This window comes from Leptodactylus fuscus, chromosome 11 (assembly GCF_031893055.1).
Source record: "Leptodactylus fuscus isolate aLepFus1 chromosome 11, aLepFus1.hap2, whole genome shotgun sequence".
Lineage (NCBI taxonomy): Eukaryota > Metazoa > Chordata > Amphibia > Anura > Leptodactylidae > Leptodactylus > Leptodactylus fuscus.
This window is the reverse complement of record NC_134275.1, coordinates 44,105,669-44,120,510: the sequence shown is the minus strand read 5'-3', so window position 1 is coordinate 44,120,510 and position 14,842 is coordinate 44,105,669. Positions and strand designations below refer to the sequence as shown.

At 43.5% G+C, this 14,842-nt stretch overlaps 1 protein-coding gene across 2 annotated transcripts in view; it reads right to left on the bottom strand.

Moving 5' to 3' along the window:
* Positions 1-800: 800 nt before the first annotated feature.
* Positions 801-14,842, bottom strand: part of KCND1 (potassium voltage-gated channel subfamily D member 1) — a 55,624-nt gene continuing 41,582 nt past the window's right edge. The window contains exons 6-8 of one of the 2 annotated variants that reach the window (XR_012711859.1): positions 13,367-13,599; positions 1,012-2,010; positions 801-884 (exon numbers count right to left, since the gene is read on the bottom strand). Coding sequence is in view for 1 of the 2 variants with exons in the window: in XM_075260499.1 (XP_075116600.1) it covers positions 1,809-2,010; positions 13,367-13,599 (435 nt within the window). In the remaining variant the exon portion in view is untranslated. Of the gene's footprint in view, positions 885-987; positions 2,011-13,366; positions 13,600-14,842 lie in introns of those variants that run through there. The other variant, XM_075260499.1, reaches the window with a different exon arrangement.

The window sequence follows — 14,842 nt, the reverse complement described above, 5'->3', positions numbered from 1 at the left end:
CATATGTATCCAGTGGGCGAGTGTGTGTATGAAGTGTGTACGTGATGTGTGTGTACATGGTATGTGTATATGATGTGTGTATAGTCTGTAGATGGATGATGTGTGTGTTTATATGAAGTGTGAGTGTATGATGGACTGGCGAGGGTGAAATGTATCATAGAGCTGAACAAAACCCAGGAATCAGGTAGCCATAAGGACAGGAAATTTGAAGGCTTCTCCCTATTGGTTCCTATGGAAGATCTTCTTGTCAAGCCTAATATAATGGCTACTTGTATATTGTCCATCCTTGGGTTATTATGGGTGAGAGTGAGGAAGAATATGAGTAGAATGAATGATGAAGATGATGATGAAACCTTCCCACGTACATACATATCCATATATACAGACCCTCTTTATCCATCATGATATTATTTTACCCCATAACCTAACCATACAGTTCTGTGCAGGCCCCTAACATCCCATTACCTGATCCTCTGTACCCAGGCACAGTTTCAGTTACCCCATAACGTGACCTTCAGGGTCTGTACATGGCCTGAGACTCCATGACAGGCCTTCAGTTACCTCATAATGTGACCTTCAGTGTCTGTACATGGCCTGAGACTCCATGACATGCCTTCAGTTACCTCATAATGTGACCTTCAGGGTCTGTACATGGCCTTATACTCCATGACAGGCCTTCAGTTACCCCATAATGTGACCTTCAGGGTCTGTACATGGCCTTATACTCCATGACAGGCCTTCAGTTACCCCATAATGTGACCTTCAGGGTCTGTACATGGCTTTATACTCCATGACAGGCCTTCAGTTACCTCATAATGTGACCTTCAGGGTCTGTACATGGCCTTATACTCCATGACAGGCCTTCAGTTACCCCATAATGTGACCTTCAGGGTCTGTACATGGCTTTATACTCCATGACAGGCCTTCAGTTACCTCATAATGTGACCTTCAGGGTCTGTACATGGCCTTCAGTTACTCCATGACAGGCCTTCAGTTACCCCATAATGTGACCTTCAGGGTCTGTAAAGGTCCTGAAACTCCATGACAACATTGACAGGCCTTTAGTTACCTTAACCTGCTCCTTAGGGTATATGCTGGTCCCGACATCCCATAACTTGACCTTCAGTATCTGTGAGGGTCCTGACAACCCATCATTTCAGCTTCAGAGTCTGAGAAGCTTCTGACAACCCATTGCCTTTTTTTAAACCCTTCCTGACGTGGTTACAATGACATGGGTAATGCAGTATGTCTGACCGCTGCGCTGACCTGTCTTACCTTCTATGAGGGTCCTCTCTGTGACAACCATTACATATGGTTGTCAGTCTCCTCTACCACATGGTAGTCAGGTATACCGGAGTCTTTCTAGTCTTGGTCCTTCCTGGGGTATCCTGACTCACTGACTATGTTCTCCTGCCCGTCACTACTACCCCATCATTACATAGTAGATTTGTATGTGCTTTTAATATGCCTATTACCTTTAACCCTTTCATTCTCTTACCATGAATCAAAAGGTGATTTGGTGAAGGTGATATGACAATGCATGTAGATATCAAGGGCAATGGAGACGATTAAAGTTGTGCTGTTTTGAATGCTGGAAGCGTGTGTTTTGTGGTGTATGTAGTGTCGTGTAGTAGCAGCGGTGTTGGTTGTCACGGTGTGTTTTCCGTCTGATGGCTTTTGCGTCGGTTCTGCCGTCCACGTGGAGATGGGCTGATTGTCTGGTAGATATGGTCAATGTGAGGTGTTCTGTGTCCGTGTGGTGTCACAGTGTGTTTGGAGACGTCACTTGTTCCGGGGTATACCAGGCCCTACAAGCTGGAAATCCTGACAGTCTCCTGGTAGTATCTGGCGGTGACACTGGAATTCCTCACAACGCCGGCATTTGGTGACGAGGGCTCATCTGGAGTGTTGGCAGGCGGCGTCGGGATGCTGATAATGGCCGCCGTTAGATCAGACGTCTCGCAGTTAAGCTTCAGGTTCCCGTGAGTTTTGGCATTGAGACTGGAGCGACTAAATACAGGAGAGACAAAAAGAAGACAAGACCAAGAGCGTGAGAAACAGAAGTAATGAAGAACTCTAGGAAAAAAATTAATTTAGATGGACACTTAAAGGGGTTTTGTGGGATGTTGATATTTATGACCTATGCTTAGACTGGGTTATCAGCACCAGATTGGTGGGGTCTGACACAGGGGTGAACCTGCCCTTTTCGCCGCCAGAGGCGAACGACAGAAAGCCGACCCCCCCCCCCCCCCCCCCCCCCCCGGAGGAGGGGGCGGAGCGGGTGTGGTGGAGCGAAGGGGGCGGGGTGAAGCAAAAGGGGCAGGGCTTAGCAGCGTTCGCAGGCAGAGAGAGGACCTGCTCTTTGCTTGAGCGTGAGGGGAGGCCGCTGGAACAGCTTGTCCTGGACTGGCTTAGGTAAGCAAAAATGCCGCCCTCCCTGGGGCCTTGGCATAGCGCCGCCTGAAGCGGTCGCTTCAGGTCGCCTCATGGGAGGTGCGGCACTGGTCTGACAACTGACACCCTTACCAATGAGCTGTTTCTGGGGTTGCTGCAGCTTCAACACTTCTTACCAAGCACAGCGCTGTTTATTGTATAGTGGTTGTGCTTGGTATTGCAACTCAATCACATTCACTTCAATGGGACTGAACTGCAGTATGGCCATGTGACTGATGAATGTGATGTCACTGGCTTGAGAAGTCTGTGTGAAATGGGGATTGCCTGAGCTCTATGACCTCTTCAAATGGCTGATAGTGAGGGGGGAGGAGTCAGACCCCCACTAATACAATATTAATATCCTATCCTAAGGACCGGTCAATTTTTATGGTCCTAGAAAACGCAGATTGGTGGGGGTCTGACACCCTGCACAACTATAGACCAAGCACAGCGTCTTACATTATAATATTGCTCCGCCCCATTCACTTGAATGGGACTGAGCTGCAAACAGGACATGTGACTAATGCACGTGTAGTCACATGATTACTGTTTTGAACAGTTTATTGTGGAGGTGTCAAGTGTTGGGCACCCTCCAATCTAATACTGATGACCTATACTAGAGACAGATCAGAAATATTTAAGTCCTGGAACACCCCTTTAAATGGACACTAACCCTAAAGCTCTCTGCTTATAAAGGGTCAGTAGTGTTATGAGTATCATCATTAAAGGGTATTCCCGTAAGATCAAGTTACAGCATAAAGTAGGTATATTGACCAAGTCTGGGTCAACGGTTAATGGGGAGCCTATGCATACGTTTGCCATATTTGCCGGGGGAATCCTCAAATCCTTTGGCAAGCTGACACTGCAAACATAGTATGATATGAGCCGTGTAATGGCCTCAGGAGATAGCTCATCCATGATCTCATTGAAGACAACAAGCCAGAAGGGGGCAGGAGCAGCGGCCTAGCTCTTATGTGATGTCACCTAAAAATCGTCAGCAGGAACAGGTGGCATTGGAAGCTGCAGTACTGGGCAGAGGTGCTGAGGTGTCCATAAGTCTTCCCTCCCCACCAAACATTTGCAATGGAATCTTCCGCACACAGAAGAGCGGGTATCCATTATTAATGTGTATTAATGTATTTATCTAAGCCATAGATCCCTTGGAGTAGCGAGCAGTGCGGTAATATCGGCCGGCTGTATTGGATTTTAGCTGTGGATTATGTGATATTTAAGTAACTGTGTAAGTATCTGCATTTGGTCAGTGTAAAGTAGACTATGGCTGGCGTATAATGTCTGATGTATCATAATATATATGTAATATATAATATAATGTTAGATTGGTGGAGATGTGCAAAAATCAACCCCCACATATTGCAGTCTGAATTTTACCATATATTTCCTTGTGTGTAAAAAACATAAGAAACACATACAAACTTATATATAGCACTTTGTACGCATCTGAACTATGACACTTATGTCTAAGAATGTACAGTCCTATGAAAAAGTTTGGGCACCCCTATTAATCTTAATCATTTTTAGTTCTAAATATTTTGGTATTTGCAACAGCCATTTCAGTTTGATATATCTAATAACTGATGGACACAGTAATATTTCAGGATTGAAATGAGGTTTATTGTACTAACAGAAAATGCGCAATATGCATTAAACCAAAATTTGACTGGTGCAAAAGTATGGGCACCTCAACAGAAAAGTGACATTAATATTTAGTACATCCTCCTTTTGCAAAGATAACAGCCTCTAGTCGCTTCCTGTAGCTTTTAATCAGTTCCTGGATCCTGGATAAAGGTATTTTGGACAAACAATTCAAGTTCAGTTAAGTTAGATGGTCGCCGAGCATGGACAGCCCGCTTCAAATCATCCCACAGATGTTCAATGATATTCAGGTCTGGGGACTGGGATGGCCATTCCAGAACATTGTAATTGTTCCTCTGCATGAATGCCTGAGGATTTGGAGCGGTGTTTTGGATCATTGTCTTGCTGAAATATCCATCCCCGGCGTAACTTCAACTTCGTCACTGATTCTTGAACATTATTCTCAAGAATCTGCTGATACTGAGTGGAATCCATGCGACCCTCAACTTTAACAAGATTCCCGATGCCGGCATTGGCCACACAGCCCCAAAGCATGATGGAACCTCCACCAAATTTTACAGTGGGTAGCATGTGTTTTTCTTGGAATGCTGTTTCTTTTTGGACGCCATGCATAACGCCTTTTTTTATAACCAAACAACTCAATTTTTGTTTCCAAAATGAAGCTGCCTTGTCCAAATGTGCTTTTTCATACCTCAGGCAACTCTATTTGTGGCGTACGTGCAGAAACGGCTTCTTTCTCATCACTCTCCCATACAGCTTCTATTTGTGCAAAGTGCGCTGTATAGTTGACCGATGCACAGTGACACCATCTGCAGCAAGATGATGCTGCAGCTCTTTGGAGGTGGTCTGTGGATTGTCCTTGACTGTTCTCACCATTCTTCTTCTCTGCCTTTCTGATATTTTTCTTGGCCTGCCACTTCTGGGCTTAACAAGAACTGTCCCTGTGGTCTTCCATTTCCTTACTATGTTCCTCACAGTGGAAACTGACAGGTTAAATCTCTGAGACAGCTTTTTGTATCCTTCCCCTGAACAACTATGTTGAACAATCTTTGTTTTCAGATCATTTGAGAGTTGTTTTGAGTAGCCCATGATGCCACTCTTCAGAGGAGATTCAAATAGTAGAACAACTTGCAATTGGCCACCTTAACCGGTTAAGGACCAGGCCCAAAAGTATGTTAAAGACCAGGCCTCTTTTTTCAAAACTGACATGTGTCACTTTAAATGGCAATAACTTTGAGACGCTTTAACTTACACAAATGAATTTGAGATTGTTTTCTTGTAACACATTATACTTCATGTTAGTGGTAAACACTAATCAATATTTTTGCATTTATTTATAAAAAAACTAGGAAATTTGATGGAAATTTGAAAAAAATTGCAATTTTCAAAATGTGAAATTATCTGCTTTTCAGGCAGATAGTCATACCATCCAAATACATGAATAAATATTATCTCCCATATCTCTGCTTTATATTGGCATCATATTTTGATTGTCTTTTAATTTATTTTGGACGTCACAAGGCTTACAAGTGTAACAGCAATTTTCCAGATTTACAAGAAAATTCTCCAAACCAATTTTTTAGGGACCACTTCAGTTCTGAAAGTAATTATAAAGGCCTGTATAATAGAAACCCCCATAAATTACCCCATTTTCAAAACTGCACCCCTCAAATTATTCAAAACAGCATTTGGGATGTTTGTTAACCCTTTAAGCATTTCATAAGAATAAAAATAATATGGCAGTGAAATTTAGACATTTCATTTTTTTTCACTAATACATTCATTTAGACCCAAAATTAACACATTCACAAAGGGTTGAAGGAGAAAATGCATCTGACAGTTTATTGTGCAATTTCTCCCGTGCACAGAAATACCCCACATGTGGGTGTAAACTGATTTTTGGGCACACGGCAGTGCATGGAAGGGAAGGAGCGACACTGGGTGTTTGAACAGCAGATTTTGCTGGAATAATTTTCAGCGCCATGCCTTATTTGCAGAGACCCTAGAGTACCAAAACAATGGAAACCCCCCAAAAGTGACCCCATTTTAGAATCCACACCCCTCACAGAATTCATCAAGGGGTATAGTCAGCATTTAGACCCTACAGTTGTTTCACAGATTTTACTAACATTGGGATGTGTAAATGAAAAATTACTAAAATGTCACTTTATCTCCAAAGTTTTCATTTTCACAAGGGGTTAAAGGAGTAAAAGCCCCCCACAGTTTGTTAAACAATTTCTCCTGAACACGGCAATACCCCATATGTGGCTATAATCTGCTGTATGGGAACATGGCGGGGCTCAGAATGGAAGGAGCGCTATTTGGCTTTTGGATGGCAGATTTTGCTGGAATAATTTTAGGTGCCATGTCGCATTAGCAGAGCCCCTAGAGTACCAATACAGTGGAAACCCCCTAAAAGTGACCCCATTTGGGAAACTATACCCCCCACAGAACATATTAAAGGGTAGAGTGAGCATTTTGACCCTACAGCTGTTTCACAGATTTTATTAACATTGGGCCATGAAAATGAAAAATTACTTTTTTTCCAACAAACTGTCAATTTAGCCCCAAATTTTTAATTTTCACAAGAGGATAAAGGAGAAAAAGCTCCATAAAGTTCGTTACACAAATTCTGCTGAACACAGAAATGCCCCATATGTGGTCATAATCTGCTGTATGGGAACATGGCGGGGCTCAGAATGGAAAGAGGGCTATTTGGCTTTTGGAGGGCAGATTTTGCTGGAATATTTTTCAGGTCCCATGTCGCATTTGCAGAGCCCCTAAAGTACCAATACAGTGGAAACCCCCTATAAGTGACCCCATTTTGGAAACTACACCCCTCATAGAATTTGTCTAGGGGTAGAGTGAGTATTTTGGCCTCACAGGTGTTTCACAGATTTTATTAACATTGGGACGTGAAAATGAAAAATTACTTTTTTTCCCAATAAATCGTCCATTTAGCGCCATAGTTTTAATTTTGCAAATAGTTTAAGAATTAAAAGCCCCCCACAGTTTGTTACACAATTTCTTCTGAACACGGCAATACCCCATATGTGGCCAAAATCTGCTGTATGGGTACATGCTGGGGCTCAGAATGGAAAGAGCGCTATTTGGATTTTGGAGGGCATATATTGCTGGAATAGTTTTGAGGTGCCATGTCGCATTTGCAGAGCCCCTAAAGTATCAATACAATGGAAACCCCTCAAAAGTGACCCCATTTTAGAAACTACACCTGTCAAGGAATGTATCAAGGGGTATTATCATTTTGAGCCTAAAATGCTTCCCAAAAATTAATGTACAAAATGAAAATTGAAATTTTTAAAAATCTGCCATTTCGGTGCCCAATACGTTGCACCCACTTTGTGTTGTCAGAGACCTGCACTCCTAAAACTATTAAGTGGGCCATCCCGGGGGTCAAAAAATTATATATGTGGGTGTAAACTGCTGCTTGGGCACACAGCAGGGCTCAGAAGGGAAGGACCACTGTGCGTTTTAGCTTTTGGGATACAGATTTAGAGGGACCCTCTGGGCGCCATGATGTTTTTGCAGAGCCCTGGAGGTTCCAGTAAACTGGAATTCACCAAGAAGTGACCCCATTTTGTAGGGGCAATTTTAGGGTCTCTGCAAATGTGACGTGGTGTCCAAAAACGAAGAATCTAAATCTGCACTCCAAAAGCACATATTGCTCCTTCACATCTGCACCCTGCTGGGTACCCAAATAGCAGTGTATGCCCACATGTATGACACTGGTGTACCCCGGATAACGTACTTAATGCCATATGTGGGTAGAATCGGCTGTTTGGGCACAACCGGGGACAGAAGGGAAGGAGCGCTATTTTGGTTTTTGGAGCACAGTTTGGTTTTTTTTGCCACTTTTGCAAAGCCCCTGAATTGCCAATAAAGTGGAATCCGCAGACATGTCACCCTATTTTGGACACTAGCCCACAGATGGGATTTATCAAGTGGTGTAGCGAGAATTTTTAACCCTTGAGTGTTGCATTTATTTAGTTTCCAGAAATGAAATCGCAACTGATAGAGAAGTTAAAAATGAAAATTTTACAGATTTGCCATTTCAGTGTGCAACATGTTGTGCCCGACTTATGTCAGCAGAGACACTCCAAAAACTGTTAAACGGGTATCCCAGGCACAACAGCTTTTAGAGCGTTCATCTCTGATACAAGGTGGGCACAACATATTACGCACTGAAAGGACGTATTCCTGGAAAAATGGTCATTTTCACCTCTCACAATCCACTACAGTTATAGTTATATATATAAAGTTATAGCAACACTTGGGGGTTAAAAATGCTGTCTGTACCCCTGGATAAATCCTTCAGGGGTGTAGTTTCCAAAATAAGGTAATTTATCAGGGGATTCCAAATTACTGGCGTTTCAGCTCTACAAAAGTGTCATGGCATCCAAAAACCAAACCGTCTGTGCTCCAAAAACCAAATGACCCTTCTTCCCTTCTGTGTCCGGCTGTGCCCTAGTATCAGTTTATACCCACATATGACATTATGTCCGTTAACTGCAGTTTGGACGTACAGCAGGGTGCAGAAGGGAAGGAGCGCTATGCGGCTTTTGGAGTACAGATTCAGATGTTTGGTATCTGGACGCCATGTCATGTTTGTAGAGCCTGTAAGGTACCAGAAAAGTGGATTCCATGGGGTACCAGGAGTGACCCCATTTTGAAAACTGCACCCCTCAAAGAATTTATCAGGGGGTGTGGTGAGTATTAGTATCCCGGACGTGACTGCACAGCGGATGGCGAAGAGGGAATGTATAAGCTGTGCGGAGGACATTGCAAACACCAAATTCCCTACTATGTCCCCGTAGCTCCTATGATTGGGGGAGTCACTCTGGGGGTCACTTTAGGGGTCACTTCTGGTGTCTGTTCCCTCATAAGCTGTAAATCTGGGGTGTCCCCTGATATCCGCTCACACAGCTTATATATTCCCTACATGACGCACCCAGTTGTGTTCTAATAATTTGGCGATTTTTGAGGGTTTTTGTCTTCACATTGTGAGATGCTATATTTTCTTTATGTTTCTGGTGACGCGGCCATATAAGGGCTTATTCTTTGCGGGATGAGATGCATTTCGTAATGACACCATTTTTGGGTGTCTACATCTTATTGAATACATTTTATTAACCCTTTTTTGCTGGATTTAAAAAAAAAAAAAATCAATCCTGGCATTGAGTTTTACTTTTTTAATTTTGCGCCATGCAGCGTACAGTATAAGTAACATGTTCCCTTTATTCTGCGGGTCGGTACGGTTACGGCGATACCTCATTTATAGTATTTTTTTATGTGTTACTAGTTCTGCAGAGGAAAAACACATTTGGGGACATAAATCAATGTTTTTTGCATCGCATCTTCTAAGAGGCGTAACATTTTTATTTTTCGGTTGACAGAGTTGGTTGAGGGCTTATTTTTTGCGGGACAACCTGCGCTTTTTATTGGTACTGTTGTCGGATGCATATGACTTTTTGATCACTTTTTATAGCATATTTTGTATGGTGAGATGGCGAAAAATCATTACTTCCGGCGAGTTTTTTCCGTTTTTTTTTTCCGGCGTTCGCCGTGTACATTAAATATTATTTCAGTTTTATTGTACAGATTGTTACGGACGCGACAATACCAAATATGCATTGTTTTTATTACTTTTGAGTTCTTTTTTTATATAATTCATTTTCTATTGAGAAAAAGGGATTTTTGGGCTTTATAACTTTATTAATTTTTTTCATACACTTCATTTTATTTTTTTTACATTTTTTTTTACTTTTTCATGTGTCCATTTAGGACACTTCAATCAGCAATACTTTGCTGATATAGAATGCCATGTGAGACACAGCCTGCAGGTGTCCCACATGGCATTCCGTAGCAGGATGTCAGGCTGTGTAGACGCACAGCCTGACATCAGAAGGTCCTGGCAGGATCACCAGGTATGTGGGGGCTCCGGGCAGTCTGGGGTCACTGGCCAGACCCCAGACTACCTTTTACTGCTATCGGCACCCTCCGATCTCGCCGCGGGGGGTGCCGATCAGCTTCAATTGTCGGCGGATGCCTTTCGATCGCGCCGTGATGTTTCACGGCGCGATCGAAAGGGTTAAAACTTCCAGTCGGACTCAGTTCTGACTGGACGTTATGGAGGAAGGGGTTAGGTGTTAGTAACACCTAACCCCTGTCCCCCCCGCACCCCTCCCCCCGCCAGAAAGGTACCTAAAGGCCGGACGTATTTCGGCAATAGTCCGGTCTTTAGGTACCAGCACATGAGGCCGTAAATTTACGTACGGCGGTCCTCATGTGGTTAAATACCTTTTCTTATGATTGGATACACCTGGCTATGAAGTTCAAAGCTCACTGAGGTTACAAAACCAATTTTGTGCTTCAGTAAGTCAGTAAAAAGTAGTTAGGAGTATTCAAATCAATAAAATGATAAGGGTGCCCATACTTTTGCACCGGTCAAATTTTGGTTTAATGCATATTGCACATTTTCTGTTAGTACAATAAACCTCATTTCAATCCTGAAATATTACTGTGTCCATCAGTTATTAGATATATCAAACTGAAATGGCTGTTGCAAACACCAAAATATTTAGAACTAAAAATGATTAAGATTAATAGGGGTGCCCAAACTTTTTCATAGGACTGTATCTATCTTATACATTGTTTGTTACATGCTGAAAATACAAAAACCTCAATAAAAACTTGTTGAATTAAAAAATAAAATTATACACAGTATACCTAAAAAGTTCAGCACATAATTGTGACATAGACCATGTGGTATGAGAGCACATCTTTGAACTATTCTGTCCAGCGTAGCCATGTAACTCCCCAGTAACAAAGCAATTTAGCGCATGAAAACTATGGCAGGTGAATAAGCACAACATGGGCGAACTGAATAAGAAATAGACATTAGAGTCGTTCATAACCAGGGCGCATGTGTTAAAACATCATGAGAACGCTAGTACATAACATACGGTCCTGCTTGGCTTACAAAGCAATCATTAGCCCCAATGCAGTATTATCTTATCTAAATCTTCATTATTACAGCTAATACAAATAGCCCCAATAATATGGAGTCAATATATGACCATATGGATCATGGCATCAAAGCACAAAATATGACAATGATATATTAAAAATTTCCTAAAGTGCAAATTATATTATGTGAACACAAAAACCTAAAAATGTATGAAAATAGGGAAAAATATCAAATAGATACAATAAATGAAATCGGGTGAAATATATCTGATACATACAGCATTAAGTAATACATAACAAGGAGATAAATAAGTGATTAATAGATAAATTAGAGATGTATTATATCAGGTCATTCATCATTTATTAATCTCTTTGGTAGGTATTATTTAATGTACAGTGTACACATTTATTTCATGCGATATGTATTTAGCAGATTTATTTCACAATCTACATCACATGTCTGTACTGGCCTTTACATATACTCTACGAGAGGGGGACTTCTGTGACCACTGGGGAAGTGAAGTGGGCCTTCTATGACCACTGGGAAGGAAGGGGGGCTGCTGTGACCACTGGGAAGGAAGGGGGGCTGCTGTGACCACTGGGAAGGAAGGGAGCTGCTGTGACCACTGGGAAGGAAGGGGGGCTGCTGTGACCACTGGGAAGGAAGGGGGGCTGCTGTGACCACTGGGAAGGAAGGGAGCTGCTGTGACCACTGGGAAGGAAGGGGGGCTGCTGTGACCACTGGGAAGGAAGGGAGCTGCTGTGACCACTGGGAAGGAAGGGGGGCTGCTGTGACCACTGGGAAGGAAGGGGGCTGCTGTGAATACTGGGGAAATGAAGGGGGCTGTTGTGCCCCCTTGGGAAGTGGAGGGTGCCTGTTATAACTAATGGGTAAGTGAAGGTGGGCCGCTGTGAGTACTGGGAAAATGGACAGTGCCTGCTATGACTACTTGGGAAATGAAGAGGGGCTGCTGTTACTACTAGAGCAGTTAAGGGAGGCTACTGTGACCACTGCTACTGTGACCACTGGGAAAGGGGGCTGCTGTGACCCCTGGGTAAGTAGGAGCTTAATGTGACTATTGGGAAAGTTGGAAGTTTGACGGGTATGTTGTGACTACTGGGGGAGTGGATAGGGCTGCTGTTACTACTAGGGAAGTGAAAGAGTGTCTGATTGACTACTAAGGGAATGACAGGACACAGCTGTGACTACTTCGAAAGTGGAGGGGGACAGACATGATTAAGTGGGGATGTAGATGGTCTGCTATGAGTCCTGGTAAAGTGGAGAGGGCTGAGAATAGTGACCAGAAGGGGACAGCAGTGACTACTGGAGAAGTGGCGGAGGATGTGTAAGGCCTAATTATCTTTTGGCTCTTGGACCCTGCTATGGTTTGTGTATGCCCCTTGGTTAGCACACACAGCTCTTGCTATAAATGGGCAGATTGTGGGGGCGTCAGGGCGACCTTTAACTTATTTTATAGATAATGCTACATGAACAAAGGGGCAGGTGACTTGCACCTTTAAGAGTCTCTCCCTGCCCCATACATTAATATTTCACGTCAGGAAGTCTAGTCAGGGATATCTGCTCATCCTCCTGCTCAGAAGTGACCGTCTTGCAGAAATATATTGTCTTGTATCCCTGTAAAAGACATTACTGCCGGCTCAGTGCTGACAACTCACTTTATAACCTGCCAATCTCCAGTCTATCCCTCAGTAAATGCTTATCAACCCCTTCCCCCTTGACGGTCCACTGCCATACAAGATATATCATGCATTATAGGAACAAGCAGTGAGGGCTGGCACAATTAATATGAGTACCCTGGGATCACTCTGAAAATATATATAGGGTCACTCTGGCTTTGTTATGGGGCACCATTTGTTGGCACTGCTTGTGGGGTCACTCTGCAGTATTTCTTTTTTCCACGGGCCCTTATCCCAATGAGGGCCCGGGAAATCAGCCATGTCAGGTCCCCATCAGACCAATAATCAATAACATAAGGATAGAGAATAGCATAATAGTGGCAATATCACAATGGCCTACGATGGAAACCCTGCACGGGGGACAACGCTCAGGCCTAAGAGGAAGGCCCAGAGCCCAGAAGCATCTGATATTCACAGAGCGTTGGAATTCCAGCCAATAAAACCAGCTTTTATTAAAGACTCCAACCATGTCATGCAGGAAGGAAGTGAGGTTTTCCATGCACATGATCTCGTTGACCTTTAAAATCCAGAGGGAGAGATACTCTGCAGCATTTCTAACCAGGTTCTAGCAATGTAGACATTTGAGGGGCCCCTGATGTAGAATGGGTGATGGCGGCTGTCATTATTTGCTCACCTCTGGCTGAGACCCTTCTGTACATGCAGGGTATCCAGCTCTTGCATGCTGCCACGACTGACGGAGACTGTGGAGTTAGCAAGTCGTATGGCTCGTCGCTTAGCTCGCCGTGGGCAGCAAGATGTAGTCAAACCCTGCTGGGAGGAGACGGAGGTGCTGCGGCTGGTCCGGTACCCAATGGACTCGGTCATTAGAGCTTCACTATAGGTGTGCTCATCTGTAAACTCATGGCACTGGGGACAAGAAAGAGGAAGAGAGAAGGAGACAGCAATACAGGCTCAGTGCCCAATGGTGAAGCAGAGAAGATATCACGTCTTGGTTAGTACAGGGTCCTCACCTACACTCTATGGCCAAAATACATGAACCTCCCCTAACTATTGACTTCACTTGCCGTACCATGCAGAGTGGGGCCATTCTGTACTTCAGCACGTATCACGTACAACCACCTATTCTCTGTGACATCATCCAGAGCTCCAATCTATCAGCACAAGAACTGTACAGTCAGGTAGCTGCTCATAAGACTAAGATCACCATGCACAATGCCAGGGGTCTGCTGGAACGGTGTAAAGCACGTAGTCACAGGGCTGCTCTCTGGAGCGACAATATGTTTCACCATCTGGTCATCTAATGGATAAATCTTTACTGGAGGGCTGACGAATGCTACCTATCACAGTGCATAATATGGCAGAGGAGAGACTGCACTTTGTAGCCATTACAATGGTGACATCACAGTTGGGGATTCTGACTTTACAAAGGGTCACATTCAATTCTATAACATCAAAAAGGACTATGTAAAATCACAAAGCAGCATTGTCACACCGCAAAGAGGCATTATAACATCACAGTGGGCAATGTGACATTACAATGTGACACTGTGACATCACAATGGGGTATTATAACATCAGAATGTGCTATTGTGACATCACAGTGAGTTACGTGACATAACATCGGGGCTCTGTAATATCACAGTGAGACATGTTGACATCACAATATGGCATTGTGACATCACAAAGAGTTCTGTAACATCACAATGAATTGTGTGAGATAATACTAGGCTATGTGACATCACAATGGTCTGAATTACATTACAATGTGGCAATGTGACATAATGATGAGGCCCTGTGACCAGTGTCGGACTGGGCTACCTTAGGCCTTCCAGGGGTGATGATACTAAGGCTATACTCTCACCTATACAGGACTGGCCCACGTCCATGTAGGACATATCATTAATAAGATCTAAAAAGTGATATCACCTCATAAAAGACAGCCCCTAAATGGGTTAGTCCACTGCCGGACCTTTGGGGCCCATTATTATGGTTCAGAGATTGTGTGCCCACTGGAGGATCCTGTTATACTGATGGGCTACTCCAACCCTGATGGTATTGTGGTGTTTTTTAAGGTTTTCCCTATACTTCCAGTTAAAGGAACCTACCGCCCCTACATCACCAGTATGTCCTGCTGGGGTTCAGGGCCCCA